The 21712-nt window shown below is 44.8% G+C and overlaps 1 protein-coding gene across 1 annotated transcript in view; it reads right to left on the bottom strand.

The window, feature by feature from the left end:
* The window catches only part of CHTF18 (chromosome transmission fidelity factor 18), a 428817-nt gene that overhangs the window by 223465 nt on the left and 183640 nt on the right, over positions 1-21712 (bottom strand). The window contains exons 14-15 of the mRNA XM_078664893.1: positions 18171-18301; positions 9548-9713 (exon numbers count right to left, since the gene is read on the bottom strand). Coding sequence (XP_078521019.1) covers positions 9548-9713; positions 18171-18301 — 297 coding nt within the window. The remainder of the gene's footprint in view (positions 1-9547; positions 9714-18170; positions 18302-21712) is intronic.

Here is a 21712-nt window from a genome sequence, read left to right as displayed (position 1 = left end):
GGAGCTGAGACACAATCATTTATCAGTTAGCCCATTGTTCGTCTTTATGCAAAAGTAAGTACTTTTAATCACACCACAGAGCTAAATACTATACAATGCAATTTGAATAGTGGGTAGAGGTGGGACCCCTGGTTAAAATCTTCCCTTTCTCCAGTACTCGCTCCTGCTGGGTGGCCTGATCAATTACAGCGCTCAATATTCGGAGGCAGCGGAAGGAATTAGGCGAAGGTACAGATTTGCAGATTACTTTACTGTTCCCACTATTTCAGAAGCACAATCTGTTTGATTGTTCTTACCCCCATTATTGATGTGGGCAGAAAAACCTCAAGTTTTCACCCTTCAGTCTTCACAGAGTATTAGTCTACTCTGTTTTTTTTTCATGTGAAACAGCCCCTTATGGAACAGAATTTGCTGGATAAATACAGCACAAGTTGTGTGGTAGTGGGCACAACACCTTCAGCAGTTGCAGCCCTCCAGGTGCTGAAGGCAGATAGGTTTGCAGACCCCACCAGACCATGTGGTCAGTGAGGGTCTTTGCAGTCTACCGAGGCCGACCAGTTCTACCTCGGTGGCAACCTATTTTATTCCTCCTTCAAGGGTGGCAGCAAAAGATCAAGCTCAGGGCGGCTACCAGGTGGTTACAAGGTTTTGTTGAATTTGTGCTGTTTTTTGGGGTGTAGTTGTTGGCAGGAACAATATAGAGAGACTGGAATGCCCACTCTCAGCACAGATTGCTCCTGGCTTTGCTCGCTCAATGGTCCCCTTTCTATGAGTGTTCCTCATGCCAGGAACACACTGGGATTCTCCTCCTTTTAAGTCTCTCTTCCTGCAGGGCTGGGCAGACCACTCACCCCTCTCAGCTCTCACATTTCTAGGCATACGCTTGTTAACTCTAGCAGAAACTGCAATCTTCATGTGATGGTCCCATACCTCTGGGATCTGGCTGTCAGGCTGACACTAGCTCTGATTACACAGTGCTCCTTCAAGTACATTGCAGAGCACTCCCTTACTTGGTCATGAAGACCCTGGAACCAAGTTGAGTGGTTTGGATCACACTCATACATATTTCCCAGAGAGAAGATGTGAATCTACTTTTTCATGCTTCAGAACCGGTTTAGATGGTTTCCTTTTCAAATGCCATTTCCAGGCTGCTCTCCACAGCTGTTGTGTAAAGTGATGTTTCTCACAGCAGGTATCAATAGTTCTGGCTTCAAGCAAATAGCACTAAAAAAATGGGCACAAAGAAGAGTGAGCTGTCAGCGCACAGTTGTCATCAGCTTCCCTGAAGCAGTAATCAGGGAGAGACAAAAGAGCATACCTGACATAGAAACTGTCCTCCCCTTGAACAAAAGAAATTGAAGTCCCACCCATCACCCACACCATCATCCAAATGGCAGGGATCAGAAAGATGCAGCAGCAACACCTTGCTAACAAAATATATCTGAAATCTCTAAAGGTATTACTGCTTCGATCCTTCTCACTTCAGTGTTTGGTTCTCCAGCCCCCAGCCAAAGGAATGCAGAAAATACACTTCCACTGTCCTCATCCTCCATCTTGTGCCATGCGAAATCTGTGCATCCAAGATGGATCCCACTGGCTTCAGTACTCAGACACACATTCACATATATTCTGCTACCATACAGTTATCACACACTCACTGTACATACACAGGCGCTCAACATGCACACAAGAAGTCCGTGCAATGTTCTAGGTTTCACATAATAGTGGACATTTATGTGAAGGCGGCTAGTACACCTTAGTGGCACTGAGAAAAAAGGACTGGTCAGGCTATAAATCTCCAAGCACTGAATGCTGCCACCTCCAAGTTATGTGATACTTCTAGGGCAGGGCAGATATTCCACTCACTCTATTAGGGCACACTTTGCGCACCCATCAAGGTCACAGGACAGGTCCTCAACCTCACATTGCTATGGACTGGCTTAGACCTCTGCAGACACACTAAAGTAGTGTGACACCAGAACCAAAATAAAAGCCAGGACACAAATTGCACACCCAAATAGGCCCTTGTAGTAAGGATCATTGCTCATGTAAGGGGACAATCACATCTCAACACATTATGAAAATAGTTTTCAAAGCGACACTAGAATATTCAACAGAAAATTCAGATGGCAGTGAGGAACGATACACGGATTGGAAGGAAACGAATAAACATTTCAGAAAATGCACCAATAGTGGTGACTTAAACAAGGGAGGTTAGTTAGGAAGGGACATGACAGGGCGCTGAACAGCTAAATAGCCTTTTACAATAGCTCCTGTATGAACCACAGAACATCAGAAAGGCATGATTGGTGTCCAACTCACACCATCGGAAAAAATAAATGGATTTGTAGTGTGTTTCCTAACTGTCAAGATGGTACCGGGGACTTCAGATTGAAGACAAAATGATTATTGCTACCACAACTCAATCTCCAGTCGTAAAGCTGCGGTTTCTGGGTATTGGGGTAGAGGACCATATAGGCGGGAAAGCAGGAACACCTTGTGGGGGAGAGGGGGCGGAGGTCGAATATTGAGTGTAAATAATGTGGCATAGCAGATCTTCCTTACTCAGGCTGGGGCAATACAATTCAGCTGAGTGTGACCCTCACACCTTCTAATATGATGTCTGACAGAACAGGAATCAGTGGGAACGCCTTTAGCAGGCTCTGTGGTCAGCTGAACCTGATAACATCTCTAAGAGAACTATTTAGAAGGAAGCGCATGGCAGAATACGAACTTCCGGTTCCTGGCCTTAGTAAAGAGATCCACGTTTACAATTGCCAATCTGGATAAGATGATGCCCATCACATTGGGATGTAGATCCCACTTGAGGTCCAAAAAGGACATGTGACTCAAAGTGCCTGCTCTCATGGTGAGTGTGCCTGGAGGGTGTGCCACAGGCAAATAGCATTCCAATCACAGGGCCCACGACCCTACCTACCCAGTAGGTGATACTGTGGTGGTGTATCATACAGCATCTCAATGGTGCTCCTTGAGACCGAAGTAATACACGTTTACATGGTAAGGCATCCAGCACGATGTGTAGACGCTGGTTCCAATAGCTTGCTTAATCTCCACAACGCCCCCTCGTGGCGGGATGCCTGGCTTTCACCTTGCGGATACCCTGCCGGGGTAATCTCACAGGGGAATACCAGGACGGGTTCCCTAAGCAAGCGCTTAGAAACCGCTTGGTGATTTGCGCTATATAAATTCCTGTACATTTACATTTACATTTCTGCATGCCCCAAAGGCCCCTCTCAGTCCTATCACCCAGATGAATTCTGTAGCCAAGCGAGGTGGTGTCAGTGACCTAAGTCACAAACTCCTGCTAAGGGCTGAAAACGGCCACAAGAAGGTTGCTGAGATGCATCCAGAAGCAGAGGGCAGATCCATAAGCATAGCTTGGACATCTGTGGAAAAGCCCCGGGAAAGCATCCAAGCATGCCATGGTGTCTCCGGAATCCAGGCTGCACTTCAGGATCTGCTTGGAAACATCCACACAATTGTTGCAGGATACAGCCACAAAATTGTTGTGGAAAGCATTCTAAATTCTTGACCAAGTCTGAGAAGGACTTTTTAATGCGGTCTAGACGATTGAAAACACCCAGCTTTGCTAGTTACTTTTGGTTATTAACATAGCGCCCCAAAAGGCACTTGACATTAGCTGTGCAGAGGGTGAGGCTGCGGGAAGCAAAAACGGTGCAGATAAGCTGTAAGTTATCCTCAGATTTCCTGCTGTTAGGGGGACTACAGTGGCTCCTTTTTCAGCTAAATTAAAGAGGTTGAACACTGTCATTGGTCATGATTGTAGCCCTCTATTGATCTACATGTACCTGTGTATTTAATGTTGTTTGGGACTCGTGAACTACCTGTACCTTGGCAATCTATTCCAATTCGTCTTTCAGATGCTACTATTTAATGGAATTCGTAGGACAGCCATTAATTAATCTTACTATAGGTCTATCCTTTCGTGGTGAGCGGATACTTTAATTCACTTGCAGCTTCTCCCCTTATGGACGTGAGGGAAAATTACACATTCATTCCTTCTTTGGCATTACAGATTCCTCTACCAAGTGAAATTCCTGGAACCACTGCTGTTTTACTACATTATTCTTATATAACCCAGTTAGTAAGTGACTTTTAAAACACCCTAATTTTAGAGTCTTTTTAAAATTACTTTTCGACTCATTTTCAGACTGTATTACCACCTTCTTATGCACATATTGGGTCATTTGAGCAATTTTCAGATGCTCACCTATACGCCGTGTCCTAGGATGACCCGCGGATTAATCCAGCAGTCTCAAAATGTTGTGGACAAACAAACAAGTGGGCAGAATTGCTTAGAGAACCATTTGTTGGCCCATCATTCTTGTTCATGTCTTGATCCCTTGTCAATAATTTTTCCTAGGCACTTGTATATTGTCCTGATTTACTTTGTTAATTTGTCGCACAAGCATATTTAGGAAACTGCACCATTTCTTCACTTAACTTCTTGTTTCAACACAAATGACATTGATTGAAGTACTAAATACAATGTTCTAATCCATTATCCATCTATGAATGATGTCTTTGTTTGTGTATTTGGACTGAATTGTGTATTCTGGATTCTTATTTAGTCAGACCAAACAAATACATTTTATGTAATGTATACTTGGATATGCAAATATATTTCAAGCACCTTGTCCTTCCAAAAATACTCTTCATATACGACTTGACCCACTGTTTTTGCTCCATATATACTGACCAAGATTCATCCACTTGGGTAGCCCTTGTTTTGCATATACAGAATCTTTTTTGATATCGGTATTTTCCTCTAATGCGAGGAAAAGTCCAGCATCAGAGAATGGCGTTGAGACTCTGAATGGTCATGGGTCTTTCCTTGAGGAAGAACAGAATTCCTCATTCCTAGACTTTTCCCTGTAGGAGCCTACCTCGGATTTGGATTTAGGATTTGGATTTATAGAGCGCATAGCTACCCTTGGGCATCCCAGCGCTAACAAGACCTAATTTTCCTGGGGGGAGGGGGAGACAGAAAGGAGGAAGGGGTGTTTAGGGGAAGAGCCAGGTTTTTAATTGCTTCCGGAATGAGAGGAGGTTGTGTTCTCTCCTCATGGCTACTGGGAGGGTGTTCCAGAGTTTAGGCGCGTTGTAGGCAAACAAGCGGCCGCCGGATCTAACCTTTTTTATTCTTGGGATGCTGGCAAGGGCGAGAGAGTTGGATCTTAGATATTTGGTAGATTGGTGGGGTTTCATCAGCGATCTGAGGATTGTGGGGCCTTTGTCGTGCATAATCTTGTGCGAAATGCACAGCGTCTTGAAGGTAATTCGCTCCTTCACTGGTAGCCAATGCAGGCTTTTGAGTGCTGGTTTTGCCGAGCATCTTGCTTTGGTACCGGTCAGGATTCTGGCTGCCGCGTTTTGAGCCACCTGAAGTTTCTGGACAACTGATGCCGGGGCTCCCAGGTACAGGACGTTACCATAGTCTAGCCTGGAGTTGACCAGCCCCTGCATCAGTAGCTTCCTGGACTGGAAGGGGATCAGGTGGAGGATCTTTCGGGCCATGCGGATAAGGCCAAAGCAGGTCCCTGCGGTTTTCCTGGCCTGGGTTTTGAAATTTAGGTCCTGGTCGAGCCAGATGCCTAGACTTTTGACCTCTGGTTTTGGGGTAGGGTAGGTTCCCATACAGGAAGGCCAGGAGAGGTTAGCTGGGAGTTTGTTGGGATTGCCAAGGAGGAGGATCTCCGATTTGTCTCCATTAAGTTTTAGTCGAGAGTCACACATCCATTGGGAGACTCCTTCTAGACACTTGGACAGATTTTCTAGGCTGGTAATTGATTGATTAATGGAGACCACCAGCTGTGTGTCGTCAGCGTACATCACTGTTTTGACGCCGAAGGGGGTGATAACGTCCTCAAGGGGGGACATATAAACGTTAAAAAGTGTGGGGCTCAGGGAGGAGCCCTGGGGGACCCCACACTGCAAGGGTAGGGCTTTGGAGGTGGAAGTACCATCCGACACCTGGAAGGATCTTCCCTCCAAGAAGGATTTGATCCAGGCAAGGGCCGAGTCAGTGACTCCCGCTAGGCTTAACCGGTGGACCAAGATGGCATGGTCCACCGTATCGAAGGCGGCGCTTAGGTCGAGGAGGATCACTGCCACTGATCCTCCTGCGTCCATGATGCTTCGCGCCTCTTCGACCACTGCCAATAGGGCGGCGTCAGTACCTTGCCTCGGTCGGAAGCCGGTCTGGGAGTCCCGTAGCAGGTGATTCGTCTCCAGGAAATTGGAGAGTTGCTGGTTAGCTATCCGTTCGGCTACTTTGCTTATCCCGGGGAGGAGCGAGATGGGTCTGAAGTTGGAGGGGTCTGTGGGGTCGAGGTGGGGCTTTTTTAGGAGGGCTTTGACAGTAGCCTTTTTCCAATTGGCTGGAACGGTGCCCTCTTTAAAGGAAGCATTGATGAGATTGATGATGGATGGAGCTACAGTGGTAGCTACCAGTTTTAGCTTACTGATGGGAGCTGGGTCGGATGGTGAGCCACTTTTCACAGTTTGCAGGGTAGCTAGGAAAGTGTGGAGCCTCAGGTTGGAGGGGTAGAGAGGTGGCGGAGTGGGGGGAAGTGGGGATCGGGAGTGAGGTTAGTATTTTCTCGATTTTTGCGGAGAAAAATGCGGCCATTTGATTACATCTTACGCCCTCTGGATCTGGAAGAGGTAGGGGATCTTGGATTTTTGTGAGGAGACGTACAATGCGGTAGGTTTCCTTCGCTGAATTTGCAGCTGCAGCAATCTTTCCTTCAAAGAAGGTGGCCTGTGTCTTTTTTATGGAATTCTTGTAAAGCCTGATGGCGGCTCTATACTCATTTTTGGAATCCGTTGACCAGGTTTTTCTCCAGGAGCGCTCAAGTTTTTTGCATGTCTTTTTTTGGTTCCGAAGTTCCTGAGTGAACCAGGGTGATTTAGCTGTTTTCTTACGGCTGGGCAGGTGTTTGAGTGGGAGGGAGGTTTCTAGGGATTGATGAATCCACTCCTGTAGTTGGGCGTCTGCTTTGGAGGGGTCATGGTCGAGCTCAGGTATAGAGGAGGATAGGGCCTGGGCCCAGGAGTTTGTGTCCAGGTTATTCCATGGGCGAGAGGGGGGTTGGGTGGGCTGTCGGTCAGGGGCCTTGGTGGAAAGTTGTAATTTGAAAGGGACCAAGAAATGGTCTGACCATGGGAGTTGGATGGGGGGTTGAGTTGTTAGTCTCGGGAGGTTGGAAAATACGGGATCCAACAGATGTCCTTTGTTGTGAGTAGGTAGTTTATTTAATAATTCGAGACTGAGAGAGCCTAGGTCTGCTTTGAGGTCCGCAGCAGGTTTGCTGGAGGAATCATCGAAATGGAGGTTTAAGTCTCCCAGAAGAGTGAAGTTCGGTGATAGACACGCTAGGGAGGAAATAGAGTCAATGATCGACTCATTGAAGCGAAGTACTGGTCCCGGTGGGCGGTACACTAGCAGCCCTGAGAGGGTGGTCGAGGGTGGCCGGTGGACGGAGAAGAGCACGTTTTCGCAGTCTAAAATGGGGCTGTCTTTGAATTGGCATGAGAGGTAATCTCGATATAAGACTGCTATTCCTCCACCGATACCTACGGGTCTGTTGTGGAACTTGATGAGGTATTCCGGTGGGAGCGATTGGATGATGTCTGGTTCAGAGCCGGCTGTGAGCCAGGTTTCTGTCAGGAAGAGTACTTCTATTTCCGAGTCCTTTAGAAGTAAATTAATTTCGATTTGATGCTTCGGGAGGGATCTGCAGTTTAGCATGGCCATGTTGAGGCAAATTGGATGTGACTGGGGTTGAGGGCAAAGCCTATAAGGGCAGTTTAGACAGCGGGTGTGTCTTTCCTCTAGTGAGATCGAGCCGTAGCATGTGGGAGCTGAAAGGCTTCTTAATCTTTGCAGGGTGTCGCTAGAGTATTTGATGATGGTTTGAATGGGGGGTGCAGGGGGTCTGGGCTCTGGGCGCAGTCTGGCGACCTCAATGGGAAATAGAATGCTTAAGCATTTCCCTTCGGGCTTTGGACAAAAATAAGTTGGCCGCCTTCTCTCTGATTGCCTTCTGGTGAATTAAGGGCCACGATTCAGAGACCGAGGCATCATGATTGGGTCAGAGACACCACATCCAGATGTAATAGGAGGAAAAGGACATCATCTTGTATCATCAGTGACAGAGTTTAAACCCTGAAATCATACGAAGTGACATTAGACCTAGTTGTTGTTGAAAAGCAGAGGATTTTCTTCAGCACAAAACAGAGAGCTTCTGGCTCGTATTGATGAGTCCAGGAAAAGCAGGAACTGACACCAGATCACCAGATGACAACTAGTTTAGCCCAATGTCACATCCGTACATGTAAGGTAACATCCGCCAACACTGAAGAGCTATAGCCAGGGGAAAAGTTGCTGGATCCATTCTGGCACCTCCTGCATAGTCATAAGGTGAGGAATTCGACGAAAGATGTATTCATTAGAGAGGTCTGTGTTGACACTATGTACTAAGTGATTCTCCAAGTAAAACTGTGTGCCTAATGCTTATGTACTTTGACACTGATGCAGATACCATTCGCTTTTCATATGCAAACACACTGCAACGGGGAAGACACTACATGCAGTTTGCAAAATAGTGATCCAAGAGCGTGCATACGTTGGAAGAGCCATTTATCATTCACAAGTTCTCAGATTCAAAGACACTGTTAAGTCCCACCAAAGGCCCCCAACGACCAATTTTATCCCTGCCACTCCTAAATAAAGACCTCTAGTATATACCATAGGTGGTTGTTTACAGATTGCTGCCCTAGAGTATTCCTCATTCATATGGGTTGCTCTCTGCCATTTGCATTGGATTAATCATAACGTACACCATGGCTCATTGCATACTGCTCATTCCTATGCATTACTCTTTAGCCACTGCTGGCTAGAATATAGTATAATTGATTTAAGGCTGCCCCTTAACCAGGAGAAGCACCCTTTCACCTTTGAGAAGTTCTATGCTCTATCTAGAATATGATTAAAAAGAATGATATGAGATGGTAATGACAAATGCAAGCACGTCTATTCTCATGTTTTTTACATACACAATGCAGCTATATGCTTGCCGCAACATGATTTGGGCACAACACTAAAGACTCTTGACATAGGTCACACTACACTCTTCCTACCACCCATACACAAGCATCTAATGATTAAAGCATTGAAACTCTATCCATATAGGCTACATGACAAAGACACACTTCTGCCCAAAGCACTCCTATAGAGTACCGTGCTCTCCATCCACAAATCAATCATTCATTCAGAATTTATAAAGCGCAGCTAATCACCCAGTAGGGTATCCAGGTGCTTGCATGTCCTGGAGGTTTATTCAAACAGCCAGGTCTTGAGGGCTATTCGGAATACCGGAAAAGAGGCGATGGTCCGGAGGTGCGTGAGGAGGCTTCAACAGCTCATCAGGGGTATGAAGTGCCACATAAGGGGATTAGGTGCCAGAGGCAATACTACTGTGCAGCAAACAGACATGCATACCTGTGTAACCTTCTCATACTCTCCAGTAGAGGAAGACAGATGCAGGATATTATTGAACCTTTGTGCCATCACACTCAATGGCATCCGTCCTGCCAGGTTTAAGGGGTCATTCTCTTCTCCCAGGAGCAAGTCAGTGGGTTGCGCAAGGTCCTGACCAATTCGTTTCCTGGGAAATTAAAGAAAAAGAAGCAAAAGTCAGTAGAAATGCAGATGCGTAGATAACAGAGTAGTTACAGGTCATTTAACTTTAATAAAAAATAAAAACGTTGTGGCTCAACACAAAAAAAGACTTTGCACAAGCCCTTATACAACAGTTGTATATGAATTCCGGCTTCAAACCTCTTTTTGCAATTGAGTTCACCTTAATGCTGCCTTATTCCTACTACTGCGGCTTCCAGAGTTTTAATCTTTATTGGTGTTTACTATTAGTAATGTCTAGCTCCTACAAAACCGATGTTATTGCCTATGGACATGAATGTATCTTTGAAAAAAACACTTTTCATTAATTAATTAGGAAAATGAAAATGCACACCTTTCAACTATATCATTGGCGAAACATCCAGTACAGTGCACTATATATTGTTTGCCATGGTGGTAACCACTAATCTAGTCTCCTTACACGTTGAGTGCCTCAAATCGAAATCCACACCTTCTGAGAGTCATTGTAACAATAATGTAAGGGATAGAATATGGCAATTTTTAACATCGTTTCAAGAGCAATAAAAGGAGTAAACCCTTTGTAGATAGATCAGCCAACCTTTCAAGAGAGTAATTATGGAGGCAGGGATTAACAAACAACAGGGTCAGGGTATAATGGCATAGGGTCTAGTAAAAGAGATTTAACTGTTTGCGAAGGATGATTTTGAGGGGGTCCTCCCCGGTGGCAGGGCTTGAGGTGTGGAGGGGATGGACTTTAGAGTGGGTTTACAGACTGGCCCCAAATAAGAGTGGAAGCCGATCATTTAGTTTGTAAATCAGTTGTTCTCAGGGGGTCATGTTCCCCATCTCTTTTAAAAAAAATAGATGCATAAAATGTATAAATTGTTTTGAGCAATACACATAATTTTAATGAAATTATGCAAAATAATTTTGCAAACGTCTACTCTTAGCTAGTCTTTGAGAGTGGGCATTGTAGGTGTCTTACATTTTTTAAGAAAGCTCAGCTTGGCCGCAGGTTGCTCAGTGGAGAACCGTCTGTTTCAACAGAAGTTCAGGTCTTCAGTGTCCTTAATGTTAGAGAAAGTGCAGAAGCATTATCTGCAATGAAACTGTGAAGTCAGTTCCGGTGCATGTTGTCAACTAGGCTTCAATTTGGTTGCAGTAGTTCGGCAAGTATTGTCAACATGCTAAAATTGCGCTGGGACCATTAGGGATCAACATTTCACTCTGGCTTCTCTTAGACTTAGGTATAACATTAGCTCAGGCTATTTCTGTGAAGGCAAGTCCTAGTCCTTCTCGCAAAGCCAGAGTAGGTCTTCCTCGGTAAGCCTTTCAAAAATATTCCCCAGTATACCACCATATTGACCAGACTACTTGTCTGAACTTCACCCTGATTCTGAGTTGAGCAAGTGCGATGAGCGGTCCCTAGGTTGTAACTTAGGGGCCGGTTAAGGCAATGAATCAAATGAGAGCACCCATTTTCTTGTGAGCATGCAAGACTGCATTCCTCCTTGAATATTTCAAAATGAATCAGTTTGTCACCTTTGATCGGGCCAATGAAGTACTTTGCCACTTTGAGTAGACATGTGGCGTACCCAGGGCCGGACTGGCCGTAGCGGGCGCCGGGCATTTCCCCGGAAGGCCGCCAGGGTTGGGGGCCAGTTTTGGCCCCTGGGTGCCAATTTTGTTACAGGGCCGTTTTTGCAGCATAGCTGCAATATAGGCCGCTGTAACAAAATCGTCCGAAACCGGCTGTGGCACACAGCTCGACCTCACCCCCAACGCCCCAGGGGCAAGCCGAGCACTTTGCAAGGGCCGGTTTTGGTTCCCGGTCCGGCCCTGGGCGTACCAGAAGGATGCACTCGGGTATAATATATGTGGATTTCTAGACTTTTGTACATTATCTGCCAGGTAGAAAACATTGTGTGCGTTATAACGTTGCTAGTTAACACTGGGTGTTCACGGAGTTGCACTACGTGAAGCTACGCAAAGTGCAAAAATACACTCCGTCGCAGTACGAATACTCCGCGAGCGGTGGAGTACAGTAGAAAAATGCCATTTGCCGTGATTGCACAGTGCCGGATGCTTGTCCGCGCTTTCTCAACGCGAACGGGCAGTTTCTCAACGTGAGCGGTCGCGAGCATATGCGACCACTCACAATGAGAAACCTGACCCCCCGTGTTGAGAAATCTTGCCGGGAGGTTTATTTTCCACACTTGCGCTCGTCAGATCGCGAACAAAGAAAAATCTCGCCGGGAGGTCAATTTTCCTCACTCGGCAACTTGACAATGGTAAACGCGAGCAAGAAAAAAACTCCGCGAGCGGCGCGGTACGCTGAGTGCGGGAAACTCTGCAAACTTCGCAAGGGGAGCGGAGTTCACCACCCAGAGTTACTGTTAGTTTTTGAGTGGCTTATATCCTTACTGTATTCTGGGCCATGCAGGCATTTCTATGGCGGCTGATGACCATGTATTCTAGTTGCAACCAAACTGGGCTACTTTCTTCTCCTCTGTGACAGCTGTACATAAGTGACATCTGTGACTTAAGTATATCTTAGTGAATAGATGTATTAGCGAGTAATGTTTAAATATTTAAGTATCAGTGTCTCACTTTGTATATAAGTGGCTGCATGGGTTGGTGAGTAGCTACATGAGTGTGTATATGGGTTATTAGTTGGTTTTTTGAGTATCATAATGAGTGTCTGTATGGTTTGGTGGGGGGTATTACTTAATGCACAGATGCATGAATGACTGACTCACTGTTTGTATGTGTTTTGAAGACAGCATGTGTGCAGGACCGTATGGGTGGATGAGTGTGTGTATGGGTGTGTTACTGAGTGAATGACTGTCTCAATATTATCTTTGAGTAACTACATATGTTTTAAAATAGTATATGTGAGTATTGATGTATATAAGTGAGTATATGCGAGAGTGAGAGATTGGAAGAGTTCCTGTATAAATAAGTATGTGTTTCCATAAGTGATTGTTTAAAAGAGTAAGTATGTGTACGTTTCTGTAGAAGTGTAGTGGTGTGTGTGTATAGCTGTATATGCAAGTAAATGGATGTTTGATAGTTTATTTGCATGTGTGAGTATGTGTGTGAGTAACTCTATGGATGAGTATCGGTGTGTAACAGGATGTATAGGTGTATGAGTACATATGATGAGTGAGTACATGTATGAGTGACTATATAGAACTGTTGGTGAATGAGTGGATGTGTATGTACATGTTGGAATTACTCAATAGGTTCTTGTAACTGGTATTGGTGTCTACATTTTTTTGAAAATGTTAGTTTCTATTTTTGAATGTGGGTATCAAAGGTTATATTAGGGTGAGAGGAGGTCTGCCACTCTTTCACAAGGATGATGTCATCAGGGATGTCATTTGAGATGTCACGAGTGAGGTCACTGACCATGTCATGAGTGATGTAATATGTGACGTCATCAGCAGTGCATTGTGGGCGCGCGAGTTATAGTTAGCTGAACTAACTAGAACGGGGGAATTTCAATGGTTTTGTACGAGTGAAATGTCCAGCTAACTATAACGTGTGAAACCTATGGTTTTTTCTGTGAATGGCCTCCTTGCATCCCATCAGGCGGGATTTCGCCCGGGCCACTCCACGGAGATGGTGGTCCTCGCAGTTTTGGACGAGCTCAAGGGAAAGGCCGATTCTAACCTCCCCCAAGCTCTGGTCCTTCTCGATCTGTCCGCTGCGTTTGACACGGTTGACCACTCCATTCTCCTCGACCGTATCAGCGCAGCGGGCATCCGGGGCGCGGCCTTCTCCTGGCTTGCGTCCTTCCTTCGGGATAGGTCCCAGGCAGTTCATCTCCCCGGTTTCTCTGCCCCTTCCCGCCCAGTCACTTGTGGTGTTCCCCAAGGCTCCTCTCTGTCCCCCCTTCTTTTCAATCTTTATATCCATCCCCTCATCACCTCTCTACTTGAGCTGGGGGTCTCTGTGTACAACTACGCAGATGACCTCCAGCTCGTCTTCGATCTTTCTCCTACCCCTGATTCTCTCCCCAAGTTTTGCTCCACCTTAGTTTTTATTTCTGACTGGATGAGCGCCAATCACTTGAAGCTCAATCCAGACAAGACGGAACTTGTCCTCACTGGTGGTCCCTCTAACCCTTGGTCTCCTGTACACTGGCCCCTTTCTTTTGGTCCCTCTCCTGTGCCCGTCTCCTCTGTTCGCACCCTTGGTATTAAAGTCAGTCATGACTTATCCATGCACAGTCAGATCAGCTCCGTCGTGTCCTCCTGTTTCCTGTCTCTTCGTTTAATTCGAAAAATCTCACGGTTCTTTTCCACCGATGCACTCAAAACCATAGTCATGGCCCTTGTTACCTCCCGCCTTGACTATGGTAATGCCCTGTACGTGGGCATACCTGCCAACGAATCCCGCCGCTTACAGGCCGTTCAAAACCAAGCTGCTCGCCTTATCCTTTCCCTTCCTAAATCTTCTCACATCACCCCGGCCCTCAGGTCCCTTCACTGGCTTCCTGTCCGTTTCAATCCTTCTTCAAATTGGCTTGCTTAGCTTTTCGAGCTCACTCCCGCTCTGCTCCCTTGTTCATCACTTCCCTCGTCTCCTCTCATGCCCGCCCCTAGTCGTACCCTTCGTTCTTCCTCTCTTTCTCTTCTTCATATCCCTCGCTTCCGTAAATCCAGAACGGGGGGCACCCGGTTTTCAGTCCTGGCCCCCCAGTTCTGGAACAGTCTTCCTCTCTCCATCCGTTCCATCCTCATCTACACCCATTTCCGCAAAGCCCTCAAAACTTCCCTTTTCTCTCTGGCATTCCCTTCCTAGTCTCCCTGGGTCTCCTCTGCTGAGTTCTGATCAGGTCCCCAGCGCCAGGAAGCCACTTGGCCGCAGTGCGCTCTATTAAATATTTTATTCATTCATTCATTCATTCAATTTCTAAGGTTTTTTAAATGCCAATTCCTAACTATAACGTGGCTGAAACCTATGGTTTTTTTCAGTGTATTTTGAAGGTTTTGTAAATGCTAATTTTTAAATGTATTGTTATATTTTTTATACTGATTTACTACATTGTTTTAAAGTATTTATTTTTAGATATTTTATTTTTTAAATTACATTACATATTTTTTATATAAATTGAAAAAATATGTTTTTAAAAATATTGAAATTGTAATATTTTTATTTTATTTTACATATTTTTACATTTATGTATATTTTATATAACAGGCAATGATATCCTATCGAAGGAAATTCAAATTACTGGTAAGTACGGTTAAAATTACTTTTCAGGATCAGTACTGGGCTGAAGGATGCAGCACTGAGGTCTCTTCTGATAACAGGTAAGTAAATCGGAATTCATACTTCGGCTGATTTTAGAGGAATTTTTTAAAGTTCCAAAACTCCACACTTAGAAGAATTTCCAAGTGAAACCAGTCAATGTTAGCCTATGGAAGGAAATTCAAATTACTGTAAGTACGGTAAGAATTACTTTTCAGGATCAGTAGTGGGCTGAAAGATGCAGCACTGAGGTCTCTCCTGATAACAGGTGACTAAACCGGAATTTGTAGTTCGGCTGATTTTAGAGGAATATTTGTACGTTTCAAAAATAGACAAACTTTTCTGGTGAAAACCACACAATAGATTCCTATCGAAGGAAATACAAGTTACTGGTAAGTATGCTTAGATTTACTTTTCAGGGTCCGTACTGGGCTCAAAGATGCAGCACTGACGTCTCTCGTGATAACAGGTGAGTAAATCGGAATTAGTAGTTCGGATGATTTTAGAGGAATATTTTGCTCAATAGTGAAGGTAGGGGGCGGGGCTTGAGGTGATATGTGTGCAAACATGACCTGTGGCGCGTTTTAAGTTGGAGAATTAATTCCTCTTCAATCCTGAGGTTCCCTGTGGGCCAACTAGCCCATCAGGTACCTCCAGTATGCGCCAGGGAGCTGCGTTGCAGAGGTGTTCAGAGGCCACGCCCTCTTTTTACAACACTCTGCAACGCAGCTCTGTGGCACTTACTGGAGGTACATGTTGGGCTAGTTGGCCCCTCAGTGGCGGCGATGAGGGCGGTCTCTGTGTTGTGGTTGCTGCGAAAACCGGATTGATGTTCTTTGATGGTTGAAAGAGACTTTCTGGGGTTTAGTATAAGGCCTAGCTCCCTGAACAGGGTTGTACAGGCAGCTGTTGATGTCTGTGCAGCGTGATTGGAAGGTGCCTTTACTGACCAATTGTCAAAATATGGGAACACTTGGTGTTTATGTTTTCTCAAGAAAGCAGACACTGGTGCAAAACACTGTGTATATTTAGGGGCCAGACTTCAGGCCAAAAGCCAGCACCCTGAACTGGTGATGGCTGCCGGCTACTCTGAATCAGAGGACCTTTGTGTGCAATGGATGGATAGGGATGTGAAAATAAGCATCCAGAGGTCGAGGGTTCTCATATAATCCTCTTTACTTAAGAGTAACAGAATGTCCGGAAGAGTTACCATCCAGAACTACTGTTTTTTGAGATAGGTGTTGAGATTTCTCAGGTCTAGAATTGGTCGCCTTTCTTTGAGCTTTTTGTAGACCAACAAGAAACGGGAAAAGAACCCCTTCCCTTGATATGATGCAGGAACTCTTTCTATCGCTCAGTTCCTGAGTATTGTTATGACCTCCAACTTGAGAAGGTGTAGATGTTTTGGAATGGAGAATTGAGGTGTGATGGGGTCTTGATAAATTCCAAGGTACGGACAAATTTAATAAGGTTTAATACACATTGGTCTGTAGTTATGTCATGCCAGTGATGGAGATAGCTGGATACTCTTCCTCCTAGCCTGACTGGTGATAAAGGGGAAGTAGCTGTAGCCTGTAAGTGGTCATTACCAATGGCCAGTATCCTTTCCTTGGCAGTCTGCTCTACCTTTTGGTGCAGGCCTATTGTAGGCTGCTTGTGGTGGTTGACGTTGGGAGTACTGTGTGCAAGCCCAAAGAGCCCATCCTCATCAGAGTCTACTTCTTCCAATAGATGGGTTGGCAGCAATGGTGAAATCTTGTTAGGAGATGTGTGTTCAGAGGTCAAATGCCTCATCTTTCCATGTTTTTGACGTTTTTCTCTTGATGGCGGTTTAATAGGCAGCAGCGTCGACGAGGGTTTGAGCAGCGACAACTAGACTGAGATCTCTGTCGATGGGATGAGCATTGTCAATGACGCCGTCGCCAACAGAGGAGCTGTCTTCAAGGATGTCGATAAGGTTAGGATATTTTTAGCGGTGACGTTCTAGGCACAAGAGCCGCCGTTGAGGATGTAATTGTCGAAGCAGCTGAGGTCCTAGACAGCGCAGTGATGATGCTAGTTGACAGGGAGATGCTAGTCGACGTTCTGTCAATAGATGGCACTGAAGTGGGTTTTTTGAAAGAGTGCCGAACCTGTGGAGGTGGTGTAGGTGGCTCAGACCTAGACATTTCTGTTGTTTTTGGGGAGATAGATAGTCCTTTCTTCTCCTGCAGCCTTTCCCGAGGAGATTTAGAACGACTATGACCCCTGTAAAATCCATGAGTGGCCTGTTTTCAGACTTTCTTTGGCGGCTCCAGAGAGGAGTAAGAAGGGGATGGCATCTTTCTCTTATGCAACCTTCTGGAGGATGATAGAGAATCCTCACTGACGTCAATGCATTCTGGGTCCTTCCTTGCTTTATATGTTTCTACCCATATCAGCAACCGGTCTTCACAGTCTTTAAGAGTTTTGGTAGAAAAGGTACAACATACTTTACATTCACGGCCTTATGCACTGGATAAAGGCAATTAATATTGTCCTGATGGGGGTCAACTGAATAAAACGTCTTCTTAGCACAGGTACCACGAGCCCTGGAAATGCTCTTCTTTTCCTTATCTGACATGACTAAGTCGGAGTAAAAGTAAAAGAAATACAGACCAAAATCGATGTTACAGTAAAACTTGAATGTTTCCTGAAGTAATAAAGAGGTCTGGATTCTTTGGTAAAGAATACAACAGATATAACTGAGCAGAGCTCAGGGGAGACTCCCTAACATGATGTGCGGTAGAAAATCTGATGGAATGGGGCTTCTAATAGGGGTGTTCTAAACAACAAGGTAACCTGATTGGTTGAAACCTAACCTTGGTCTCTTTTTTAACAAGGACCAAGATATGTTACAAAACTAATGGGGGCAGGGCCTTTCTAGTCTATATTTACCATTGCATAGTTATTTTAATATGCCATGGGACTGCCATCGCAACAACGGGGAATGATTCAAGCATGCAAGTCTATGAAAGTTCCAATACTGGAGCAAGAACACAGCACCTATTCATGAAGTGCCAAACCAACATTCTTCAGGTGTAAATGAAATAAAATGGTAGCTCGATGTGGCGTTTACATAGCTATACTGATGAATAATAAAACACATAACACTGTGAATCCGCTGTGTAATGCACTCTTAATCTCATGGTTCCACTGTTACTCTAAATTCAGGATATGAGCTCACCTCTGCGCTTTGGGGAGCTGAAATATTTCCTGCCAAACAGCAAAAAGTCCTTTATTCTGGTCTTTCAAGCCAATTCTCATTGTCTGCACCATCCTCATATTCAGCTCTTTCTTACCCCGGCCATGCAGGAACTAAAACAGAAGATATCAAATTAAAAATTCAGATCGCCACATAGAATTGTTGTAACTAAGAAAATCTTGATGGCCAGAGACTCAGTGCTTAGCTATTATGTCTCCTGCATATATGCATGCACACACATTCACTATCATCTATTTTTTGTCTCATGGAACTATGCTCATACTCTACCGAAAGCACTAAACTCCACATAACATTTTAACCACAGCCACATAAACTACGGGACCAAGCTAATTCTGTGTCCTGATCGGAGATGAGGATTATGCCCTTTAACTTCACTTTGTTCTTCAGCAGCAGCTTACATTAGATGTCAACAGTTACATACTACATATTCTAGAGGCAATAGAGATAAAATGTAGTTCAGAAATAGGCAATCACACTACAACACCAGTTTGGAAACATCAGGACAACAATCTTCTTCACAACTTCAACAGAATGTCAATGCATCATTCTTTTTGTGGAGTCTTCTCTGGTAGTTTTATTTGTTCATTTTGCTATACATTATGCATTTCGATGCAGTGTTGTTTCTATCATGTGATTTTTCTGTGGAAGGATGCCAGAGGGGCTGCTTTTTAACCTTTTTTTCTCCCCACATGCTTGGTGAGGCAACAATCACAAGATTACGCAGTGCAGAGTGGTCCTCCATACATTAGGGTGAGCATGAGAGCTCCTACAATCACCTGGGGACCCCTTCTGGCTCCACTGCAAGACACTCAGTTTTGAACAGCAAATGCGCGGAGCCAGAGGAGACACTGCAGCAACCACTTTTCCGGATCTGCCAAGGCAGACCAATTCAACCCGCACTTTACATATACTCTTAAGTGCTGCATAGTGGGGCACTCCCGTGTCCAAAATACCCATATTAATTCTGACTCTTGGTAGTGTATCCTAGGCCTATTGGATGCTTCACCACCTAATCAACGCTGGAGTGCATACTTACATATTAACTGGTGGGGGCAACAGCTTTGTGCTTCAGGCTCTATTTTGCCCTGCTTTAAAGCCTCACTATTTATTGCAGCATTCCTGAGCCATCCAGTGCCAGGCTCTTGTTTAGTTACTACTCAGGCAGAATGCAGAGGGATTTCCAAGAAAATTATGAGGAAGAGGTGGAGGGATTTACACCCGGGGATGGGAACTTCTCATTGGCGGTAGACTCTGTAAAAAAGGCAGTAACTAATGCTCTGGAACCTTTTGGGAAGGAGCTACTGTATATGGCTGCTAGCTATACTGAAACCCTCCTATGAAGGAAGACTCTAGTTCCCTGTAGGGAATATCTGAACCTTGAACATCAGAGGGCTATGGCAAAAGCTAAACAAAAGCTGGAGCAACGCAATGGGGGCAACGCCTTTCGCAGGTTTAAAGATGCATTCTAGGCTTGGTCCGTGTCCACATGGGATGGTAAACCAGGTCCGAAAGGGCACTCCCGGGTGCTTGTGAAGCAGTACTGATGGAGCAAGAATTTGCACGTTACGCGGCTTGCTCGTACTCATGAACCTCGCATAACTTATAACCATGTAATTCAACCTGTTCGTCTTACTAATTTCCCTTTATTCTGTCATTTGGGGTGTCCTAGAGACGCTTGCCTATGTGTTTACTAACTTATTAACGATTGTTCCTAAAATGGCCGCTGCTTGGCGGGTTTTCCTTCTGCGCATGCGTTAGTCACACTCACGTGACGTGACGCACTTGCAGTTCTGGTGGGAAAACTTTGCGCTTGCGCACTTGCTTTTAAAATGGCTGTCTGTATTCTCACACGGTGAAGCTTGCGCACATTTTTTATGTTATTGTCTGTCTGCACTAAAACACTCACGCAATAGTATATTATAAATAAAGGGGTATAGAGTAGCTATTCATGGTATACAGTGAACTCATTTATTTCTATGTTTTAATTTGTTTTCGCTTACTTTTCATGTACCACGGTATTGAGGGTTGATGGGATGCTCGGGACTCCACATTGAAGTACACTAATGCGCATGACAGACTTCGGCCAGTGACATTGAACGACTGCCAACCAGAGGTGGCAGCCAAAATGTGCCTGGGAAGATGCACCTTCACCCAGCCGAAGAAGTCGAACTGTTCTGCAATTGTTACAAATGTATTTCTTCTATTGTATTTTGTAGAATATCTCATGGGAACCCCAAATTTGCTAGGCGGTCCCAGAAATGTTAATTTAGGCTTGTAGAAGTTTGTTCTGATTGGTGTGTTGACCTATCCTACTTAGGGACCAATCGAAATTGGGGATTCTGACACTCGCAACATTTGGGGGGTGGTACACTGACCCGAAAACAGTATAACTAGCCTAGGTTTAGCTAGAGAAATTGTCCGACTTGTCCGAATAGCTGACCTGTCACTGACCCAACGCACTCAATAGGTGACTGAATACAGAGCGCTGCGGAGCACTCTGTCCGAAATATACCATAGACTCAAAGGTTTTACTGAACCTTAAGTGCTGGCGGAGCACTTTGCTGGGGAGTTCGATAACCCAATCGGGGTTCTGGCTGATAGCTGCAGAGAGGGTTCAGCGCAGGCGTTGCTTCCAAACTGCGGGTGCTGGTCGTGCCTTGGTGGTCCTGTCCTGATCCTAATCTGGTTTTCCTGTCCTGTCCTGGGGTGTCCATTCTGCACCTGCTGTCCCATTGATGACTGTCCTTCCTTGGGGTTTTTCCTGTCTTTGACTGATCCGTGGCCAGGGTTGGTCTTCACACCATTCTAGGTAAATAGATAGTGCTGAAAATCTATACTGCACCTTCTATTTTCTGTCTTTGCTTTAATAAAGACACACTTTTGCGCATATTTGATTTTCCATGCTTTCGCAAAGCTACTGAATGAAAGCTCATACGTTATTGATGTTTTCTAGCATGTTCCTATGTTACCCTTCCTTTATTTACAATTCTTCATACCGTTTATGAAAATATAGATGTTTTTCTCCTCTCGAATTGATTGAAGTAAGGTTTCTAGAACTATAGCGTGTTCCAATTTTTACCCTTCCTATAGATGTATAGGATTTCCTAAATTCTTATCCAAACCTTGGAGTATTTCCCCGTAGTGTAATTCTAGTACGTGCATAAATTTGCCCATTTATAGCTATAATTTCTTAAGTTCCATTCCTGAAATCTGTTTAGTATTTCTCATGTCCTTTTTCCTATAGACTCATAAATGGTTGCCCTGATTTATTTTCTCTATGGCTATGTGCTGTTCGTTATTTTAATTATCGATTGCCTTTTAGTTGTAAACTGTATGCTTTCCTAATCTGAATTCTAGATAAAATCTTTAAACCTTCCCAGTAGTCTGTGGTCATTTAATGAAAGTATAAGAGTATATGTTGGTATTTTGGTTTTCTGCCTTTCTTTCACAGCTAGCTCCCTGATCAGTTGTAGTCATAGGTACCCGTAAAGGTGGATTGGTAA

The sequence above is a fragment of the Lissotriton helveticus genome, chromosome 10 (assembly GCF_964261635.1).
Source record: "Lissotriton helveticus chromosome 10, aLisHel1.1, whole genome shotgun sequence".
In the NCBI taxonomy this organism is placed as follows: Eukaryota; Metazoa; Chordata; class Amphibia; order Caudata; family Salamandridae; genus Lissotriton; species Lissotriton helveticus.
The sequence above is the reverse complement of the archived record's forward strand: the minus strand, read 5'-3'. Positions and strand labels throughout refer to the sequence as shown.